This window comes from Lactuca virosa, chromosome 9 (assembly GCF_052849685.1).
Source record: "Lactuca virosa cultivar CGN04683 chromosome 9, Lactuca_virosa_CGN04683_v6, whole genome shotgun sequence".
Classification (NCBI taxonomy): Eukaryota; Viridiplantae; Streptophyta; class Magnoliopsida; order Asterales; family Asteraceae; genus Lactuca; species Lactuca virosa.
The window spans coordinates 120,481,093-120,499,509 of record NC_136434.1 but is presented as its reverse complement, the minus strand read 5'-3'; the positions used below and the strand labels follow the sequence as shown (position 1 = coordinate 120,499,509).

The following is an 18,417-nucleotide window of genomic DNA, read 5'->3' as shown; positions in this document are numbered from 1 at the left end:
AGAAACAAGAATATGTCAACACGATAGGTTACAAACCTCAAGTCGTGAGCTAGTGATACACAATAGATTTATTCTTGATTAGTTCCTGAAACTTTTCTAGATCTTTAAGACTCCCACTGACTTCTTGACATATAAGATTCTCTTGTCAAGAAACACTCCTTGAAAAACAAATAGTCAATAGTTAGTGCGGATTCTTATCAAGGAAAAACACTTCATATAATTGGTCTTAGTTGGTCTTTGTTTTAAAGACATCACAACTACCAATTCTAAATGTTTTATAAACCTACTTAAGATATGTCACTCAAGGAGCAATCTTGGAGTATGACTCTAAGATTTCATTTTGGAACGAAGTATGACTCATCCTTTTGATTTTAACCATTTTAACAATTCCCGATACCTCTGTTTAGTCATATAAATGCACTAAGGTATCCTTAGAGGATCAATTGAGACATGGCTCCATAATCATAAGGATGATCATAAAACATGATACTAAAGTACTCTCCTTTCCTTTCTGAATGGAGAAACTTTTATCTTTCTGCCTAATTGATTCTTCTTATTCGTTCTGCTATACATTGAAACTTTTTCAATGATTCAGAATCACACTTAATCTTGTAAGCATAACCATATTTACTAAACTTTTAGTAAATGATGACGAATAGTCTTATCGTTCTTTGTAGTGGACCTGACCAGTGCACAACCAAGTGTACCCGATCCCCTAGTCCTTCACTTGACTCACATATACATGTGAACAAGGAATTATTCTTAATTTCCCAAAGAAGAAGGTTCTCATTCATCATACAATACAAGTTGCATGATTCCAAGTTTCTGTCCAATTGAAATTTGGTGATGAGAATCTTTCCTTATTTGGTAAATTTAGACACTACCACAAACGAAAGAATAAAATCCATATTGCTAAAAATAGAAACATACAAACATCAATTTTCACAAATGCCATTGTAAGGAATTATAAAATAAGATAAAATCAAAATTTTCATTATTTATAAAAATTGCGGAAAAACGTGTCCTTACAATGCAATTACTAATGAAAACTATGTTACTACATATTTCTAAGCAATCTATCATAATTCTGATCATCGAATCATGCGATCGAAATCCATCTCTTCGTGATCAGACTCAGCCTACTCTTTTTTTAAGCTTCCTTTCTCTTCTTCGATCCTACAAAACATCAAAATGTGATTTCATCACATCATGTATTAAGAATCTTCAAATAGGAACTTAATAGAGTTAGATAGTGGACTTACCTGAAGCAGAGTCAAACATTTTGACTCTACCATCCTTGTGATCCTTCAGGTAAATAAGGCAGCTTCGCAACCAATGCCCCTTCTCTTGGCAGTAGTAGCAAATAGACTCTTTTGGAATGGCACACGGGACAATCTCAGACTTAGCCTTTCTCTTTACCATTGGGAAGAAAAGACTTTTCTTGACTTCCAATGTTTCCATTGTCAATGTCCATGGAAGTTTGGAAAGTAGATCTTCCAATCAAATTTGCATTACCAGTGCGCCAAATCATTTATGATTCAGTAGCAATTAGCAAATAGGTAAGATCAATAACGGTCATGTTGTTGTCTGTCATATAGTAATCTTTAACGAACTCACTATATGACTTAGGAAGTGATTGAAGAACCAAGTCAACAGCCAACTTCCTCGAGACAACGACACCTAACATTCCCAGCTTGTCATTGTGTGACTTCATCTCCAAGACGTGTGCACACACACAGACTTTCCATATTTGTGTTTGCTAGCCAATAGGATTTGAGTGACCTTGAACTTTTCAAGTCGACAAACATGTGGGTCAGGGAGAATAATTGGAGGAGGTGGAGGAAGTGAAGTCTGATTTCTGTGAACATCATCTTCATGAGGAAAGCTCTTTCCAAAAGATTCGGGAAGACCATAGTTGTCAGAACTAGACATCTACAAGGGAGAAATTCAAGTTAATTGATTTAAGTCCTTAATATAACACCCAAATCAAATATTAAGGCTAGGACCCAACACAATATTCTGCAATTCAAAAGAAGGATGCCGTAATCCAATTGCAAAATATTTGAAGGTAGGTAAATGACGATTTACCAATTCCCACCATGAAAAACGAAAATGAATATTCGGTTTTAAATGAATTGAAATTCCTAGATTCTTTTGAGATTCATTGAACTTTTCAATGACATGTTTAATCTCGATTATGTCCTTCAGGTTTGTGACTGGGATACCGAGGATCACAAACAAGGTGTGAATAACCATGCAAATTAGCTTGGTACTCTCGATGTCATTAATCACCTAATCAATGTTCCAGTTAACCACACACGCTCCATTGATCAATGATAATTTACGAGAAACACATTGCCATCCTTCATTAGTCCACATAAGTGTGTGGGTAAACCACACACGCTCCATTAAGTAACCAATAAGGTGCAATGTGCAATTTCATGGGTAAGCATCAAATTCACATTTTTCCTAAAGTAACTAAGATTTGGGAATTAATTAAGTGTTTAGTTACTTTGTATTTCATTATACTTTCAATGAGGATTTAAGTGTTCTGTCAAACCCGTCTGGCTAATGACCCTCCACTGGTCAAGGGTGCGGTGGGTAAGAGTGGATACCCATTCAATCGCCATTTTATAGGCAATTTCCTTAAACACCCCTTATAGACCAGCTTCGTGAATGAGGCCTACTAACGGTAAGACTGCCTTTTAACTTATACATATATAATGCATTAAACTTTTAATTTTATATAGTATAAGGGTGTATTTTACACTTTTAAAATACTAGGTGGTTTAATCTATTAATAAATTAAACTTTTAATTTAATTAACTTTAAACCATGTGATTATGGATTTAATAATACTCTCTTAATTAAACATTTAATTAACTTAATAAAATCCATAAGAGTGTAATTGAACTATTCAAAAAACATCAAGGTTCTAGATATAAAAATTCAAAATTAAAAACTATTTAATTAATTTGTTAGTTATGAACCCAAGATTTGCACCGTGTGAATACTTTTAATTACTAGTGTTAATGTTTCATAAAAGAGACTTTTTAAGTTCCAAAACTTGAGGGCAAGTTTTGTAACTCTTGAAAAACTTTTGGATTCCAAACTTGATGACAAGTTTTTGTAACTCCTTAAAAAAAACTTTAGAGTTCCAAACTTGATGAGAAGTTTTTGTAACTCCTTAAAAAAAACTTTTGAGTTCCAAAACTTGAGGGTAAGTTTTGTAACTCCTTAAAAAACATTTAGATCAAATTTTAACCAATAAAATAATCATATTATCCTTTACCAATTTGACCTAATTACAATCCAAGTAGCAAGATAAATCAAATAATACAAACAATTAGCTTATCATATAACTTGTAGTTATCTTAACATTTGACATTTATCCTTTAATTGGATAAGGTTAATCACTACCATATAAAAAAAGGATTTTGTGATATAAAACAGTTCATGGTAATGACCCTAATCCAATTCTGGCAAAAAAAAACCCGAAAAACTGCCAACAGACTGTCCGACTCGTCGAGTTTATGTATGGACTCGTCGAGTCCTTCTGTCAGAGTGCAGTTTTTCGACTTTCTTCAACTTTGAACAATTAGCCATGCATCAATATAACAGAAAACAACCCTTGGCTCTGATACCACTATTGGGTTTTCTGCACTCTAACATCCCTATGGTGCACATACAACCCTAATGCTTTGGATCTAAGTTTTCTCTAGTTATACATGCAAAAAAAAAATATCCAAAGCATGAAACCTATAACTAGCATACAACTTGATATTTGAAACATAAAATCAAGTTAGATGAATACCTCTATATTGTAGCTTGTAGAATTTGGCCTTTCAAGAGCTTAGCACCTCAAGTGTGATGCCTCAAATGGTTCACAAAACACCAAGAGCAAAAGGAGGACAAATGAGCGAGGTTGGAGCACACAAAATCGGCTATACTCATGTTATGACACTTGTGTTTAGATTTTGGGCTTAAGGGAATACATATATAGTGTAGAATTCCAAGAGTCATATGTAAACCCTAGTTCTTACACTTAGGCTTATGATCCAATAACTCATATGAACTAACTCTTCATGGACTCTCACATAAACTTAGTCCATCACGGATCAATAGCCCAAACCATATGTATCACTGATTTACATAATCAGTTCCCATTAATTTAATTAGTCTCTTTTGATCACTAAATTAATTCCAAATTAATTATTGATCAATACCAATTAAATAATATGATTCCTCAATTAATATATTATACTTATAATATATTAATAAATCACAAATAAACTCTTTCTCAAATATCCTTCATATCAAATTGCTTCGGTGAATGCAACCAAAAATGGACCATGCTACTCTCGGGTCAAGTACATACCAATTATAGTTATGGTCTTAGACACCTAATCCAACAGGAGAGTAGGTCGGAGATTACCCTTGGGTAAGCCTAGGATGAGATTAGCATGGGGAGCGATAGTTGTAGAAGAGACTTGGTGAAGTCAAGTCAATCCTTGAGGAAAGTATGGATAGATGTGGAAGGTAGTATGGGCCCGTACTACTGAAAGCAGAGGATCCGTACTCGAGTCAAGGAGGGCTGAGATGGAACCAGGGAACTTGTAGTGTGTATGAGACCTCTCGAGGTTATGTATGACCCTGACGATTATATGTTTTGTTTCAGAATGGTGGTGACACGTCACGGAGTGGGGGGGTCAGGGTTTGGGTTAGGATCAGGTTCAGGTTCGGGTTCCGAGCCAGTTGATGATGGATTGCGAGCATTCATTGCATCCAATATTACGAGAGGCATCCTTGAGGCGACCCCAATGATTTTTGGGTCAATCAAGGAAGGGATTATTGAGCTGATGGAGGATCGCCTCAGGGCATTCAGGAGTGACATGGCATCTGGCCAGTCAGGGACTCGCACACTCTCCTTTAAGGACTTCAGTGGATGTGGTGCACCGGACTTCCATGGGGTGAAAGACCCAATGGTAGCCATGAGATGGATTGTAGACATGGAGTCTGCACAGATCAAGAGCTTCTACCCTGAGGGGTCGAAGGTACGGTATGCAGCGGGATGTTTGAGAAACATAGCTAGGGACTGGTGGGAGGCAGTCAGTGACACATTTGGAGCCTCGACCATTGAGGCTATGACTTGGTTGGACTTTGTGACCAGGTTTAGGGATGAGTTTGCGCCGGATGTGGAGCTTCAGCAGCTGGCCAGGGAGTTTCTTGATATGAGGCAGACAACTGAGTCGATGGCGGATATTACCGCCAAGTTCAGGGAGAGGGCCTTACTGGTGCCTAAGTATACGGGTGATGAGGAGATGAGGAAGACCATGTACTACGATATGTTGAGAGCTAGCATCCGAAAACATGTCAGCTACTCAGCATGCCCGACATTGGAGGACATGATAGCCAGGGCGAGGGAGCGGGAGATTAATATAGAGCACCTTTGGAAGAGGAAGGTAGAGCCTAGGCACATGACTGGGGTTTCGGGGAAGAAACCCAAGGGATCCGACACTAGGTCGAAGGGCCAGTAGGGCCGGAGCCGCTGTGGGAAATGCGGCAAAATGCATGAGGGAGTTTGTAGATTAGGGTCATCGGGTTGCTATAAGTGCATCAAGCTTGGGCACTTTGGCAGGGTTTGTACTGCCTGACGAGCGGTCGTTGTCGCGTCAAAAATAAACCTTATTTCCACTAATCTAGCGAGTGGTAAGTAAGGGTCGGATCCAGAGGAGCTTATGGTTAATAGTTTAGTTACTATTTTGATTTAACGATAAAGAAATAATGATTAATTTGAGATTTATAAATATGATGACAAACAAAAAATATATGATTTTAATTCAATTAAAAAAAATGATCGCTTCCGGTTTCAGAATTAATAATTATATGAATTAGAAATGAGTGTTATTAATTTTTCATAGTCGATTCAATTAAAGTCTAAGTCCAAAATAGAAAATAAGTGTAACCGCACCCTCCGTCCTACACACCGCTATTGGATGATTTGGCACGGTGGGGAGATCACTTAAAATTATTTTAAACTTGGAATAATTAATTGATAAATGAATAAAATAAGTGTAACGATTTTATAATGTTAAAAACATAAACAAAATCCACAAATAATATTCAACAAATTCAAATGTTCACACCCAAAAATAATACAATAAGTAAGAATTAAAACCTACTCCCGGTTGCGATCACGAGAGGATTTAGCCGCACATTGTAGACTTATACAAACTCATATTTGTATTCTTGAATTCTTGATGTCTTGATTTTGAATCTTGAAAAGTCTTGAATCTTTGATGGCTTGAATTCTTTGGAAAAAGAAAAGAATTTGGAAGACTAAAATTCTTCCAAAAAAATATAGAAATTTCCTAAAGAAAGTGGTGGTATGAAAATAGGTTGGTATAAGAGGTATATGAAGTATGTAAGAGTGTATGAGTGTGTAAGAGAGTGTGTAAGAATGTAAGAGGTGTGTTTGAAATGGTGATTTTGAGGTGGTATTTATAGTGAATTTTTGGAAAATTAAATACCAAAAAGAATGAAATAAAGCTAGGAATATTAAGCTTTTAGATTGGATCTAAGATCCAATCTAAATCTTATGAAAAAGAATTCAAAAGAATTAAAAAGATGGAATTATTTGGATCTAGGAATATTAAGCTTTTAGATTGGCTCGGCTGGCTCCGGCTGAGCTCGGCTTCGGCTTGGCTTGGCTTGGCTTGGCTTGGCTGGGGCCTTTTCTTTTCTTTTTCATTTTTTTTTAAATTAAATAAATTCAATTTAATTACTATAAATTAATTAGAAAATAATTAATTATTTCCCACTAATTTATTTTAATTAAATCTCATTAATTAATTTAAATTCTTTTTATTTTTATTTTTAAAAACATGATTTTTATATATTATTTTTATTTTGATTTTATTAAAAATACATTTAATTAAATTAAATTATTTAGAAAATAATAAAATTATTATTTCCTAAATGAATCATTTTAATTAAATTATAATTATTTTAAAAATACAATTTTTTATTTTTTTATTTTGTTTTCTCGTCTTTCCAAACCCGAACATCTTCAATTCTTTTGTTTTCAATCTTGATTTCTCTTCGTGTAATTCCTTGAACTTCTTTTTGCATCTTTTTGTACCATTTTCATCATATTTACCACCTACAAACATAATTCAAATACATGTCAAAGTAGCACCATTCTTAGATAAAATCGGTTATTTTACATAAATTATAGTATATTAAGCATGATGTAAAATATACCGATCAAACCTCCCCAACTTATCTCTTTCTCGTCCCGAGAAAGATCCAAATGTAATTGATTAGCGTGCTAGAAAACTTCTTTGATGTTTTTGAAAACTAAAGATATGAATTATAAACTAGTTTTCACATGGAACCATAACAGAATTAAATAACACCAATCAATACCACCTGATCAAGATATAGCAACAAGTGTTAGGATGAGGTCACATTTCTTTCTTTGAAGTGGGGACGTGTTTACACTCAAGGTCGATTTAAAGATATCGCTTTACCATAGGCTTGATCTACCTATACTTAGAGACTACTTAAATATCAATCAAAAGGACTTTCAGGTTGTAATGTTCGGCTAAGGGTAGGGTAGGGGTGTTTTTGGATTGGTGACTTGGGTCTTTTAGACTTTAAGAGCACAACAAAGATAATTATTACAACTCGATAAATACAATACAACTATATACAAACATTAATAACATCTACAACTTATCTAACACGACTCAAAACGTTTAGATAAGACAAAAATCTTTTTGGATTATGTTCAGCTTAAAAATCATGACATTATTTGAATATGTCATTTCAAATTAAAATTGTATTATTAACAAAAACACAAAAGTTATTCAAACTAAAATGCTTGGTTCTGGTTTTCTTTTCTTTCTTTCTTTTTTCTTTTTTTTCTTTTTTTTTTCAATCTTTTTTTTTTTTTTTTTTTTTTTTGCACAGCAAAACCCCAAAGTGTATATATATGGACTCAACTTGAAACAAAAATTGCAAACGTTTACAAACATATAAAATATTTCTAACTAACCTTCACTAACGCTATACTTTTATTTTTAACATTTTTTTTTTGAACACAACAGATATATATCAAAATATGGAAGCTCAAACTTTAGATTTGTTTCTAAACTTTGATTTTCTAAAAATAACAAATAACACATAAAAAATCTCACATCATACAACTTTAAACTTAGGCTTAGATTTTCTAAAAATGTCGAAAATTTGTGTAAAATGTTTCGAACAACGTTAATTTCTTGATATCTAACCTTAAGTTTATAAAACTATAAATACTTACACAAACAAAAAGAGAACATTCAAATAAAGGGGTAGTTGTCTTCTTTTTCAATTTATATATATATATATATATATATATTAAACCAATTTTTTAGAACCAAGCAAGAGAAATTTTCTGAAATTTCACAATTTATTTGACTCGCTAAAATATGAACAATATATCTAACAAATACATACACGGAAATGATAAAACTTTGCTTATAAAGTCGAAAGACATGGTAGGAAAGTGTTTGGGATATGGCTTAAATCTGCTTAAGAAACGAACAGGCTAAGGCTCAAAGTGGTTAACAACAGGGATTTTAAATACAAATGGGTAGGCTTAAGGGTTAATTGGCTAAAAATAAAAATAAATGAATTGCCTTTATCATTTTGATATTCAGTATTCTTAAAATAGAGTTAAAACAAGTTCTAGAAAGCTGATCTACTGCATGAAATGTATCAGTCTGTTACGGTCCACTTTCTCACTGTTATGCATCCTATTGTTTGTTTCTATATCCATACAAGTAATACTAATTGGTGCTTCAAAATGTTTTTTTTTTATGTTTCCTGCTATAATTTGGTAAAAGCACACTAACATACTAACACAATTACATTCTTTCCTTTTTGGGATAATTTCTTATTTATATTAAAAAAAAAACCACACAAAACAAACAAAAAATCGAGATCACCTGATAGTTCTTGGTAGAGGAGGCTTTTATATCTTCAAAAATAGGAGAAAAATGTTGAATTTTTTTTCTTGTTGGGCTCCATCAAAACCAAAAATTGCAGCATATTTGGTTTGTCGCCTTTTTCTCATTTAAGTATACCTCCCCAACTTTAAACTTTCCATCGTCCTCGATGTAAAACACAAAAGAAAACCATAAAACAATAAAATGAAATAAACCACAAACACACCAAATAAAATAAATCCATCATTTTCGCTGAGGATCGCGATTGCACTTGGCATGTGCAACAAGCCTTTTAAACCCCTAGGTTACCCTAATGGACGAGTGAAGTCTCGTGAGGGTTTGCAGTGAACATACCCACAAAGTTCTCGGGTTGCCTCCCGAAGAAGCGCTAAGTTTAACGTCTTCAGCCAGACGTGTTACCTCGAAGCAAAAACTAGATGACGTAAGTGGGTTGTTCTTGTAAAAAGTCAACCCGTTCTACTTGTACCTCATGTCGTGTGGCGGATGAAATATAGGGCTTGAGACGATGCCCGTTTACTTTGAATGACTCACCGCCTTTTTCATCTTTGATCTCAATCGCTCCGTGAGGTGTGACATCAACTACTTCATATGGTCCTGACCATTTGCTTTTCAATTTCCCGGGAAAAAGCTTTAACCGTGAATTAAATAGCCACACTTTTTGTCCTTTTTCAAAAGTTTTGATCTTTAATTTTGCATCGTGGAATGCTTTCATCTTGGACTTATATGTGACAGCATTATTGTATGCCTCATCCCGGAGTTCTTCCAGTTCACTCAATTGTAGTTTTCGTTCTTTTCCTGCTTGATCATACTCCAAATTTACTTCTTTGATGGCCCACAATGCTCGATGTGCTAACTCAACCGGTAAGTGACATCCTTTTCCATAAACAAGTCTATAAGGGGTTGTGCCAATCGGTGTTTTGAAAGCAGTCCGATAGGCCCAAAGCGCATCGTCTAGTCGAAGTGACCAGTCTTTGCGGTCAGGTCTAACGGTTTTTTGTAAAATTTCTTTGATCTGTCGATTAGACACTTCCACTTGACCACTTGTTTGAGGGTGGTAAGGTGTGGCAATTCTATGATTCACACCATATTGTTTGAGTAGTTTGCCAAATTTAAAGTTTTTAAAATGTGACCCCCCATCACTGATGATCACACGAGGGATACCATGTCTCACAAAAATATTTTTCTTGACAAACTTACAAACAACATGGTGATCATTTGTTTTGGTGGCCTCGGCTTCAATCCACTTTGAGACATAATCGACAGCCACCAAAATATAAATATTGCCGAAAGAAGTTGGAAAAGGACCCATAAAGTCAATTCCCCACACATCAAATATTTCAACAACCAAGATGGGGTTTAATGGCATTTGGTCTCTTTTTGAGATCCCCCCAACTTGTTGGCATTTCAAACAGGATTTAACAAACACGTGCGCATCACGAAAAATTGTTGGCCAGAAGAAACCCGTGTCTAGAACTCTGTGACCCGTCTTTTGAGCACTGAAATGTCCTCCACATGCGTATGAGTGACAATGAGCCAATAAATCTTGAATTTCATGGTCAGGGACACATCTCCGAATTATTTGATCTGGTCCAATCTTGAATAAGTCTGGATTGTCCCAAATAAACCGTTTTGCTTGTGCCATGAAATGTTTCATCTTTTGCTTTGTCCAATACTCTGGTATTTTTCCTGTAGCCAAATAATTCACAATATTAGCAAACCAAGGTAATCCATTGATGTTCAATAATTGTTCATCGGGAAAGGTATCCCGAATTTCTTCCTTGAAAGTGCTTGATACATCAATGGGGAGTCTGGACAAGTGATCAGCTACTACATTATCACTTCCTTTCTTATCCTGAATTTCTAAGTCAAATTCTTGTAGTAGCAATATCCATCTAATAAGCCTCGGTTTTGCATCTTTCTTTTGCATGAGATGACGCAAAGCACTATGGTCCGTAAAAACAACAACTTTTGACCCCCAAACATATGAGCGAAATTTGTCTAAAGCAAAGACAACTGCTAACAACTCTTTTTCCGTTGTTGTGTAATTCAATTGTATATCGGAAAAAGTTTTGCTAGCATAAGAGATTACAACGGGCTTTTTATTCACCCGTTGCCCCAATACAGCACCAACCGCATAATCACTTGCGTCACACATGATTTCAAAAGGTTGTGACCAATCAGGTGATCGCAATATTGGTGCTTGGGAAAGTTGTCCCTTTAGATTTTGAAAGGATTTCATACACGATTCATCAAAAGAAAATGGTGCGTCTTTAGAGAGCAAATTGCATAAAGGTTTTGAAATCGCACTAAAATTTTTGATGAATCGTCTATAAAAACCTGCATGTCCAAGAAAAGATCTCACGCCTTTGACATTTGTGGGAGATGGTAGTAAGGAAATGAGTTGTACTTTGGCATGGTCAACTTCAAATCCTCTTTCAGAAACAACATGCCCAAGTACAACTCCTTCTTTAACTTTTCTCCCAACTTAAAACCAAGTTTGTCTCCGTGCAACGTTTCAAAACTTTTACCAATTGTTGGAGACATGTGTCAAATGTTGATCCAAAAATAGAGAAATCATCCATAAAAATTTCCAAGGACTCCCCGACCATGTCTGAAAAAATACTAGTCATTAATCTTTGAAAAGTGGCAGGGGCATTACATAATCCAAATGGCATTCGTCGGAATGCGAAAGTACCATAGGGACATGTAAAAGTAGTCTTGGCTTGGTCTTCAGGATGTATAGGTATTTGATTGTATCCAGAATACCCATCCAGAAAACAATAAAACTTTTGACCTGATAATTTCTCTATTATTTGGTCAATGAAAGGTAAAGGAAAATGGTCTTTTAAAGTGGCAGTATTTAATTTGCGATAATCAATACAAACCCGCCACCCGGTTACCGGCCGAGTGGTTATCTTTTCACCACTTGAAGTTTCTACGATCGTGACGCCAGCTTTCTTTGGAACGGTTTGCGTTGGGCTAACCCATACACTGTCAGAGATTGGGTAGATGATTCCGGCATCTAACCACTTTAACACTTCTTTCTTCACGACTTCCCTCATATTAGGGTTCGATCTTCTTTGCGTCTCTCTTGATGGTTTTGTCGACGGTTCGGTAATGATTCTATGCATGTAAACTGCTGGGCTTATTCCCTTAAGATCGGCAATTGTCCATCCAACTGCGGCTTTGTATGTGTTAAGCACCTTCAGTAATGCTTGTTCTTGTTCCTCTGTCAAATCTGATGCAATGATCACCGGAAGCGTTTGATTTTTTCCCAAAAAGGCATATTTCAAATGCTTCGGTAACAACTTCAATTCCAATGCTGGTGGTTCTTCCAATGATGGCTTTATCTTTGAATCAATTGAATCTGGGAGATCATCAAAATTATTTGACCAAGTTGACGTGCGACCATGGATAGCATTCAGAAACTCTTTTTGATCTTCAATTGATTGAGATCTGTCACTGTCACAAAAAACATCCTCCAAATCATTGGTTATGTCCAGGAGCATATTTGCGGTATGCTCGTGAACACAATCCCCGATGGTGTCTATCATAAAGCAATCATTATGATCTGGAGAGTTAGCGTTCGGTCCAAAGGCTTGTAGTCTCAACTTGCGGTTGCCAAAAGTCACGTCAATTGCACCATCTCGACAACTAATTTGAGCATTTATAGTTGCTAAAAAGGGACGACCGAGAATGACATTTTGTTGTTTGTCCTTGAAGTGTTTTTCAGAGTCCATAACTATGAAGTCAACTGGGTAATAAAAATCTTCCACCTTGACTATGACATCAGGCAACATCCCTCGTGGTAATTTAAGTGACAAATCGGCCATGGACACAGTAATGTTAGTTGGTTGCAATGGGCCAAGGTCATATGTATCATATAAACTACCAGGAAGGACATTGATACTTGCTCCAAGATCAAGAAGTGCCTTTTTGATTTTTATGTTTCCAATTTCAATTGTAATTAAAGGTGCTCCAGGATCTTTTAATTTGGGTGGAAGTATTCCTGTCAAAGCGGCACTAACATGTGCTGTACCGTTTGATTTTGTTGGAATTCGGTGACGTCTCTTTTGAGTACATAAATCTTTGAGGAATTTAGCATAAGCCGGAATTTGCTTAATGGCATCGATAAGTGGGATGTTAATTTTGACTTGTCGAAAAGTTTCCCAAATATCATCATTTTTTTTAAAAACTTGTTTTTCTGGGTTTTTCAAAGCTGTTGGGTAAGGGGTGGTATTTGTCTCCACATGTCCTTCCCCAACTTTAGACAGTTCCGACTCATGCAATTTTCCTTTCAATTTATGTTCTGGTTCAATTGGTGTTTTAAGAGTCTTTTCACTTTCATTATCAGAAGATACATAATCCTCCACTAAAACCTCATCAGGATTTTTTAACGAGTTTGGTGTAGGCTTATGCACTTGATTATCATATGATTTACCACTACGTAGAATAGTTACCTCATTTAGATGTGCGTTGTTGTTGGTGTTGGTGGTGGTGGTGTTGCTAGTTGAAGCTCTTGAGTGTTGAGGATTTACTTGCGTGGTGCCCGGAAGGTTGCCAGGTGGTCGCCGATTTATTTGCTCTGCTATTTGTCCCAATTGCTTCTCAAGTATTGAAATTGATTTGGAGTTAATTTCATTTTGCTTGAGACTTTCCTTCATCATGTTCATCAATTGTTCCATTTGCTTATCATGGTATGGTTCACTTGTCTTTCCATGATTTGCTTGAGAAGAAACTGGCCCATGATGTTGATTTTGACTGGATTGGCCCGAATTGTTGTTGCTGACCTTGTTGCCTTGCCAGGGGTTGAAGTTGTTGTTGTTGTTCCGCCAATTTGAACTTGAATTGTTGTTGTTCCTCCATCGGTCATTGTTGCTTTGGTTGTTGAATTGATTGTGTTGTTGTTGTGGTCTATAGAAATTTCGCCTTTCTTCATTCAAGTCAGCCTGATCACCGGAAGAATAAAACACTTCTTCAACTTTATCATTGTTTTGAGCGAACATGTTCCCTTTTCTGCAGTCTTTAGTCTTGTGTGGTCCTTCACATAAACTGCAAACAGTTTGAACATTAGATTGAGGGTTTTGTTTAAGTTGACTGATTTCAGTTGTCAGTTTCCGCATTTGGGAAAGGACTTCAGTCAGCACTTCATCGGTTTGATGTACACTCTCAAATTTAAGTTGTTTGTTTTTGTTGCCATGATATTGGACCGAATGAGCGGGACTGCCATTCATTGCCATTTCATCTATGAGTTCATAAGTTTCTTCTGGTGTTTTGTTCCTTATGGAACCTCCGGCAGCTGCATGGAGTGATTGTTGTGTATGAATGTCCAAACTATTGAAGAATGTTTGGACCTGCCTCCACATAGGTAGCTCATGATGTGGGCATCTTTGGAGTAGCTCTCGGTATCTTTCCCATGCTTCGTATAGCGATTCGCCATCTTCAGCTTGAAATGAAAGGATTTCATTGATCATCATGTTTGTCTTTGATGGTGGAAAGTACTTGGTTAGGAATTTGTCAGCCAAGTCTTCCCAAGTGGTGATGGATTCAGCGGGTAATGTTGAGAACCACCTCTTGGCACGGCCTCGTAGAGAGAAAGGAAAGAGGCGTAGTCGGATTGCATCTTCAGTTACTCCATCCATCTTGAACATGTCACAAATGTCCAAGAAACTAGTGATGTGTGTATTGGGGTCACTATCGGGTGAGCCATCGAATTGCGCACTATTTTGCACCATTTGGATCACATGCATCTTGATCTCAAAAGTTGTAGCTCCTACTTCAGGTCGTTTAATGCATGATTTGGTCCCGTCAAGTGAGGGTCGTGCAAAATCTCCCATGGTTTTTCGGTCTGTCATCTTGTCGTCGGTTTGTTGGCTTCTTCAAAAATTAAGGCGCGGTGAGTAACACGATTTCTTCTTGCCGCTCTTTCGATTTCTGAGTTAAAAGCAATGGAGAGGATCGTCTCGAATAACGAGTATGCATGCACAACAAAAAAAAATACAAACGCGTAAAAGGAATTTAACAATTATAAATAAAGACTATAAGAATCAAAAAAAATTGTGATTTTTTTTTATTTTATATATATATTAGAAAATTATACTAAAATATATATATATATATATATATATATATATATATATATATATATATATATATCAAATAAACAACTAGAAAGAAAATGTGAAATTTTTTTATCAAAAATTTTGTTTTTAATTTTTTTTAAATTTTTTTTAAATTTTTTTTAAATTTAAAATAAAAATCAAAATAAATAACTAAATATTAAGCGCAATAGATCCCCGGCAACGGCGCCAAAATTTGACGAGCGGTCGTTGTCGCGTCAAAAATAAACCTTATTTCCACTAATCTAGCGAGTGGTAAGTAAGGGTCGGATCCAGAGGAGCTTATGGTTAATAGTTTAGTTACTATTTTGTTTTAACGATAAAGAAATAATGATTAATTTGAGATTTATAAATATGATGACAAACAAAAAATATATGATTTTAATTCAATTAAAAAAAATGATCGCTTCCGGTTTCAGAATTAATAATTATATGAATTAGAAATGAGTGTTATTAATTTTTCATAGTCGATTCAATTAAAGTCTAAGTCCAAAATAGAAAATAAGTGTAACCGCACCCTCCGTCCTACACACCGCTATTGGATGATTTGGCACGGTGGGGAGATCACTTAAAATTATTTTAAACTTGGAATAATTAATTGATAAATGAATAAAATAAGTGTAACGATTTTATAATGTTAAAAACATAAACAAAATCCACAAATAATATTCAACAAATTCAAATGTTCACACCCAAAAATAATACAATAAGTAAGAATTAAAACCTACTCCCGGTTGCGATCACGAGAGGATTTAGCCGCACATTGTAGACTTATACAAACTCATATTTGTATTCTTGAATTCTTGATGTCTTGATTTTGAATCTTGAAAAGTCTTGAATCTTTGATGGCTTGAATTCTTTGGAAAAAGAAAAGAATTTGGAAGACTAAAATTCTTCCAAAAAAATATAGAAATTTCCTAAAGAAAGTGGTGGTATGAAAATAGGTTGGTATAAGAGGTATATGAAGTATGTAAGAGTGTATGAGTGTGTAAGAGAGTGTGTAAGAATGTAAGAGGTGTGTTTGAAATGGTGATTTTGAGGTGGTATTTATAGTGAATTTTTGGAAAATTAAATACCAAAAAGAATGAAATAAAGCTAGGAATATTAAGCTTTTAGATTGGATCTAAGATCCAATCTAAATCTTATGAAAAAGAATTCAAAAGAATTAAAAAGATGGAATTATTTGGATCTAGGAATATTAAGCTTTTAGATTGGCTCGGCTGGCTCCGGCTGAGCTCGGCTTCGGCTTGGCTTGGCTTGGCTGGGGCCTTTTCTTTTCTTTTTCATTTTTTTTTAAATTAAATAAATTCAATTTAATTACTATAAATTAATTAGAAAATAATTAATTATTTCCCACTAATTTATTTTAATTAAATCTCATTAATTAATTTAAATTCTTTTTATTTTTATTTTTAAAAACATGATTTTTATATATTATTTTTATTTTGATTTTATTAAAAATACATTTAATTAAATTAAATTATTTAGAAAATAATAAAATTATTATTTCCTAAATGAATCATTTTAATTAAATTATAATTATTTTAAAAATACAATTTTTTATTTTTTTATTTTGTTTTCTCGTCTTTCCAAACCCGAACATCTTCAATTCTTTTGTTTTCAATCTTGATTTCTCTTCGTGTAATTCCTTGAACTTCTTTTTGCATCTTTTTGTACCATTTTCATCATATTTACCACCTACAAACATAATTCAAATACATGTCAAAGTAGCACCATTCTTAGATAAAATCGGTTATTTTACATAAATTATAGTATATTAAGCGTGATGTAAAATATACCGATCACTGCCCCTGCCCCCACCCTTCACACATCAGACCTGATTTGCTTCCATTGCAATCAGAAGGTCCATAAAAAGGCCAACAGCCCGAGATTGACATCAAGAGCGCCAGTGGCGGCACCAGCTCCAGCGACCCTACGGATCACGGATGGCCGACAGGGCAAGACAGATGCTACAGTGGTGTGGAGCCAAGCCTTCCAGCTGACCGCCGAGGAGGCGCGTGTCGCACCGGATGTGGTGACGGGATCGTTCCATGTGAACGGTATCCCATTACAAGTTTTATTCGACTCGGGGGCTACCCCATCATTTGTCTCACTTGCACTTAGCAAGAGGTTTTTTGAGTCTTCGGGGATGTTGGATTGTCCTTTAGAGGTCGAGATTGCTGACGACCGATCTGTCCGGGCATCAGAGGTTTTCAGAGATTGCGTTTTGAGGTTATATGACGAGCGTTACCTCGTGCATTTGGTTCCAATCCCGTTGCGTGGGAACAAGGTTTATCATCGACATGGATTGGCTGAGCCCTAATGTGGCGGTGATCGACTGTGCGTAGCAGTTGGTACGTGTCAGGACCCCAAGTGGGGGAGAACTGGTGATTCAGGGCAAGAGGCCGCCGCGTGGACAAACTTTGTGTTCGGCAGCAAGGGCTAGGCGCTACCTTTAGCAGGGTTGCGTAGGTTATGTCTCCTACGTCATGATTACCCGGGATGCGGGTGAGGCGACCGTGAGAGATGTGCCAGTGGTGCGAGACTACCCGAACGTATTCCGAGAGGAGTTGCCTGGGATACCTACGGAGAGAAAAGTGGAGATCAGGATCGACCTCGTCCCGGGTGCGGCTCCGATAGCCAAGGCACCATATCGGTTGGCTCTTCCCGAGATGCAGAAGTTGTCTACACAGCTACAGGAGTTGTTATACAATTGATTCATTAGGCCAAGCAGTTCGCCTTGGGGAGCCCCGATCCTGTTTGTGTAAAAGAAGGATGGGTCGCATCGAATGTGTATAGATTACCGGGAGCTGAACAAGGTAACGGTGAAGAACCGTTACCCACTCCCGATGATTTATGATCTTTTCGACCAGCTACAGGAGGCATCTTGGTTTTCCAAGATAGATTTGTGTTCAGGCTACCACCAGATGCGAGTCAGAGATGAGGATGTGTAGAAGACTGCTTTTCGGACTCGCTATAGCCACTACGAGTTCGTGGTGATGCCCTTTGAGCTCACTAATGACCTTGTCGCGTTCATGTTGGGTTTTGTATACTACAACATCCGATGGTGCACATACAACCCTAAATGCTTTGGATCTATGTTTTCTCTAATTATACATGAAATATTGTTTCCAAAGCATTAAGCCTACAACTAGCATACAATTGACATAAACAACATAAATATGAGTTATAGAATTACCTCTTGTTGTAGCTTGTAGTTTGGGCCTTTAAGAACTTAGCACCTCAAGTGTGATGCCTCAAATGGTTCACAAACACCATGAACAAAG

The 18,417-nt window shown here is 36.1% G+C and overlaps 1 protein-coding gene across 1 annotated transcript; it reads right to left on the bottom strand.

The window, feature by feature from the left end:
* Nucleotides 1-9,423: 9,423 nt before the first annotated feature.
* Nucleotides 9,424-14,848, bottom strand: LOC145139729 (uncharacterized). The gene is made up of 4 exons (XM_079073450.1): nucleotides 13,051-14,848; nucleotides 11,540-12,582; nucleotides 10,559-11,448; nucleotides 9,424-10,423 (listed from the first exon to the last, which is right to left on the bottom strand). The coding sequence occupies exons 1-4, from the start codon at nucleotides 14,846-14,848 to the stop codon at nucleotides 9,424-9,426; spliced, it is 4,731 nt and encodes a 1,576-aa protein (XP_078929576.1).
* Nucleotides 14,849-18,417: the final 3,569 nt, after the last annotated feature.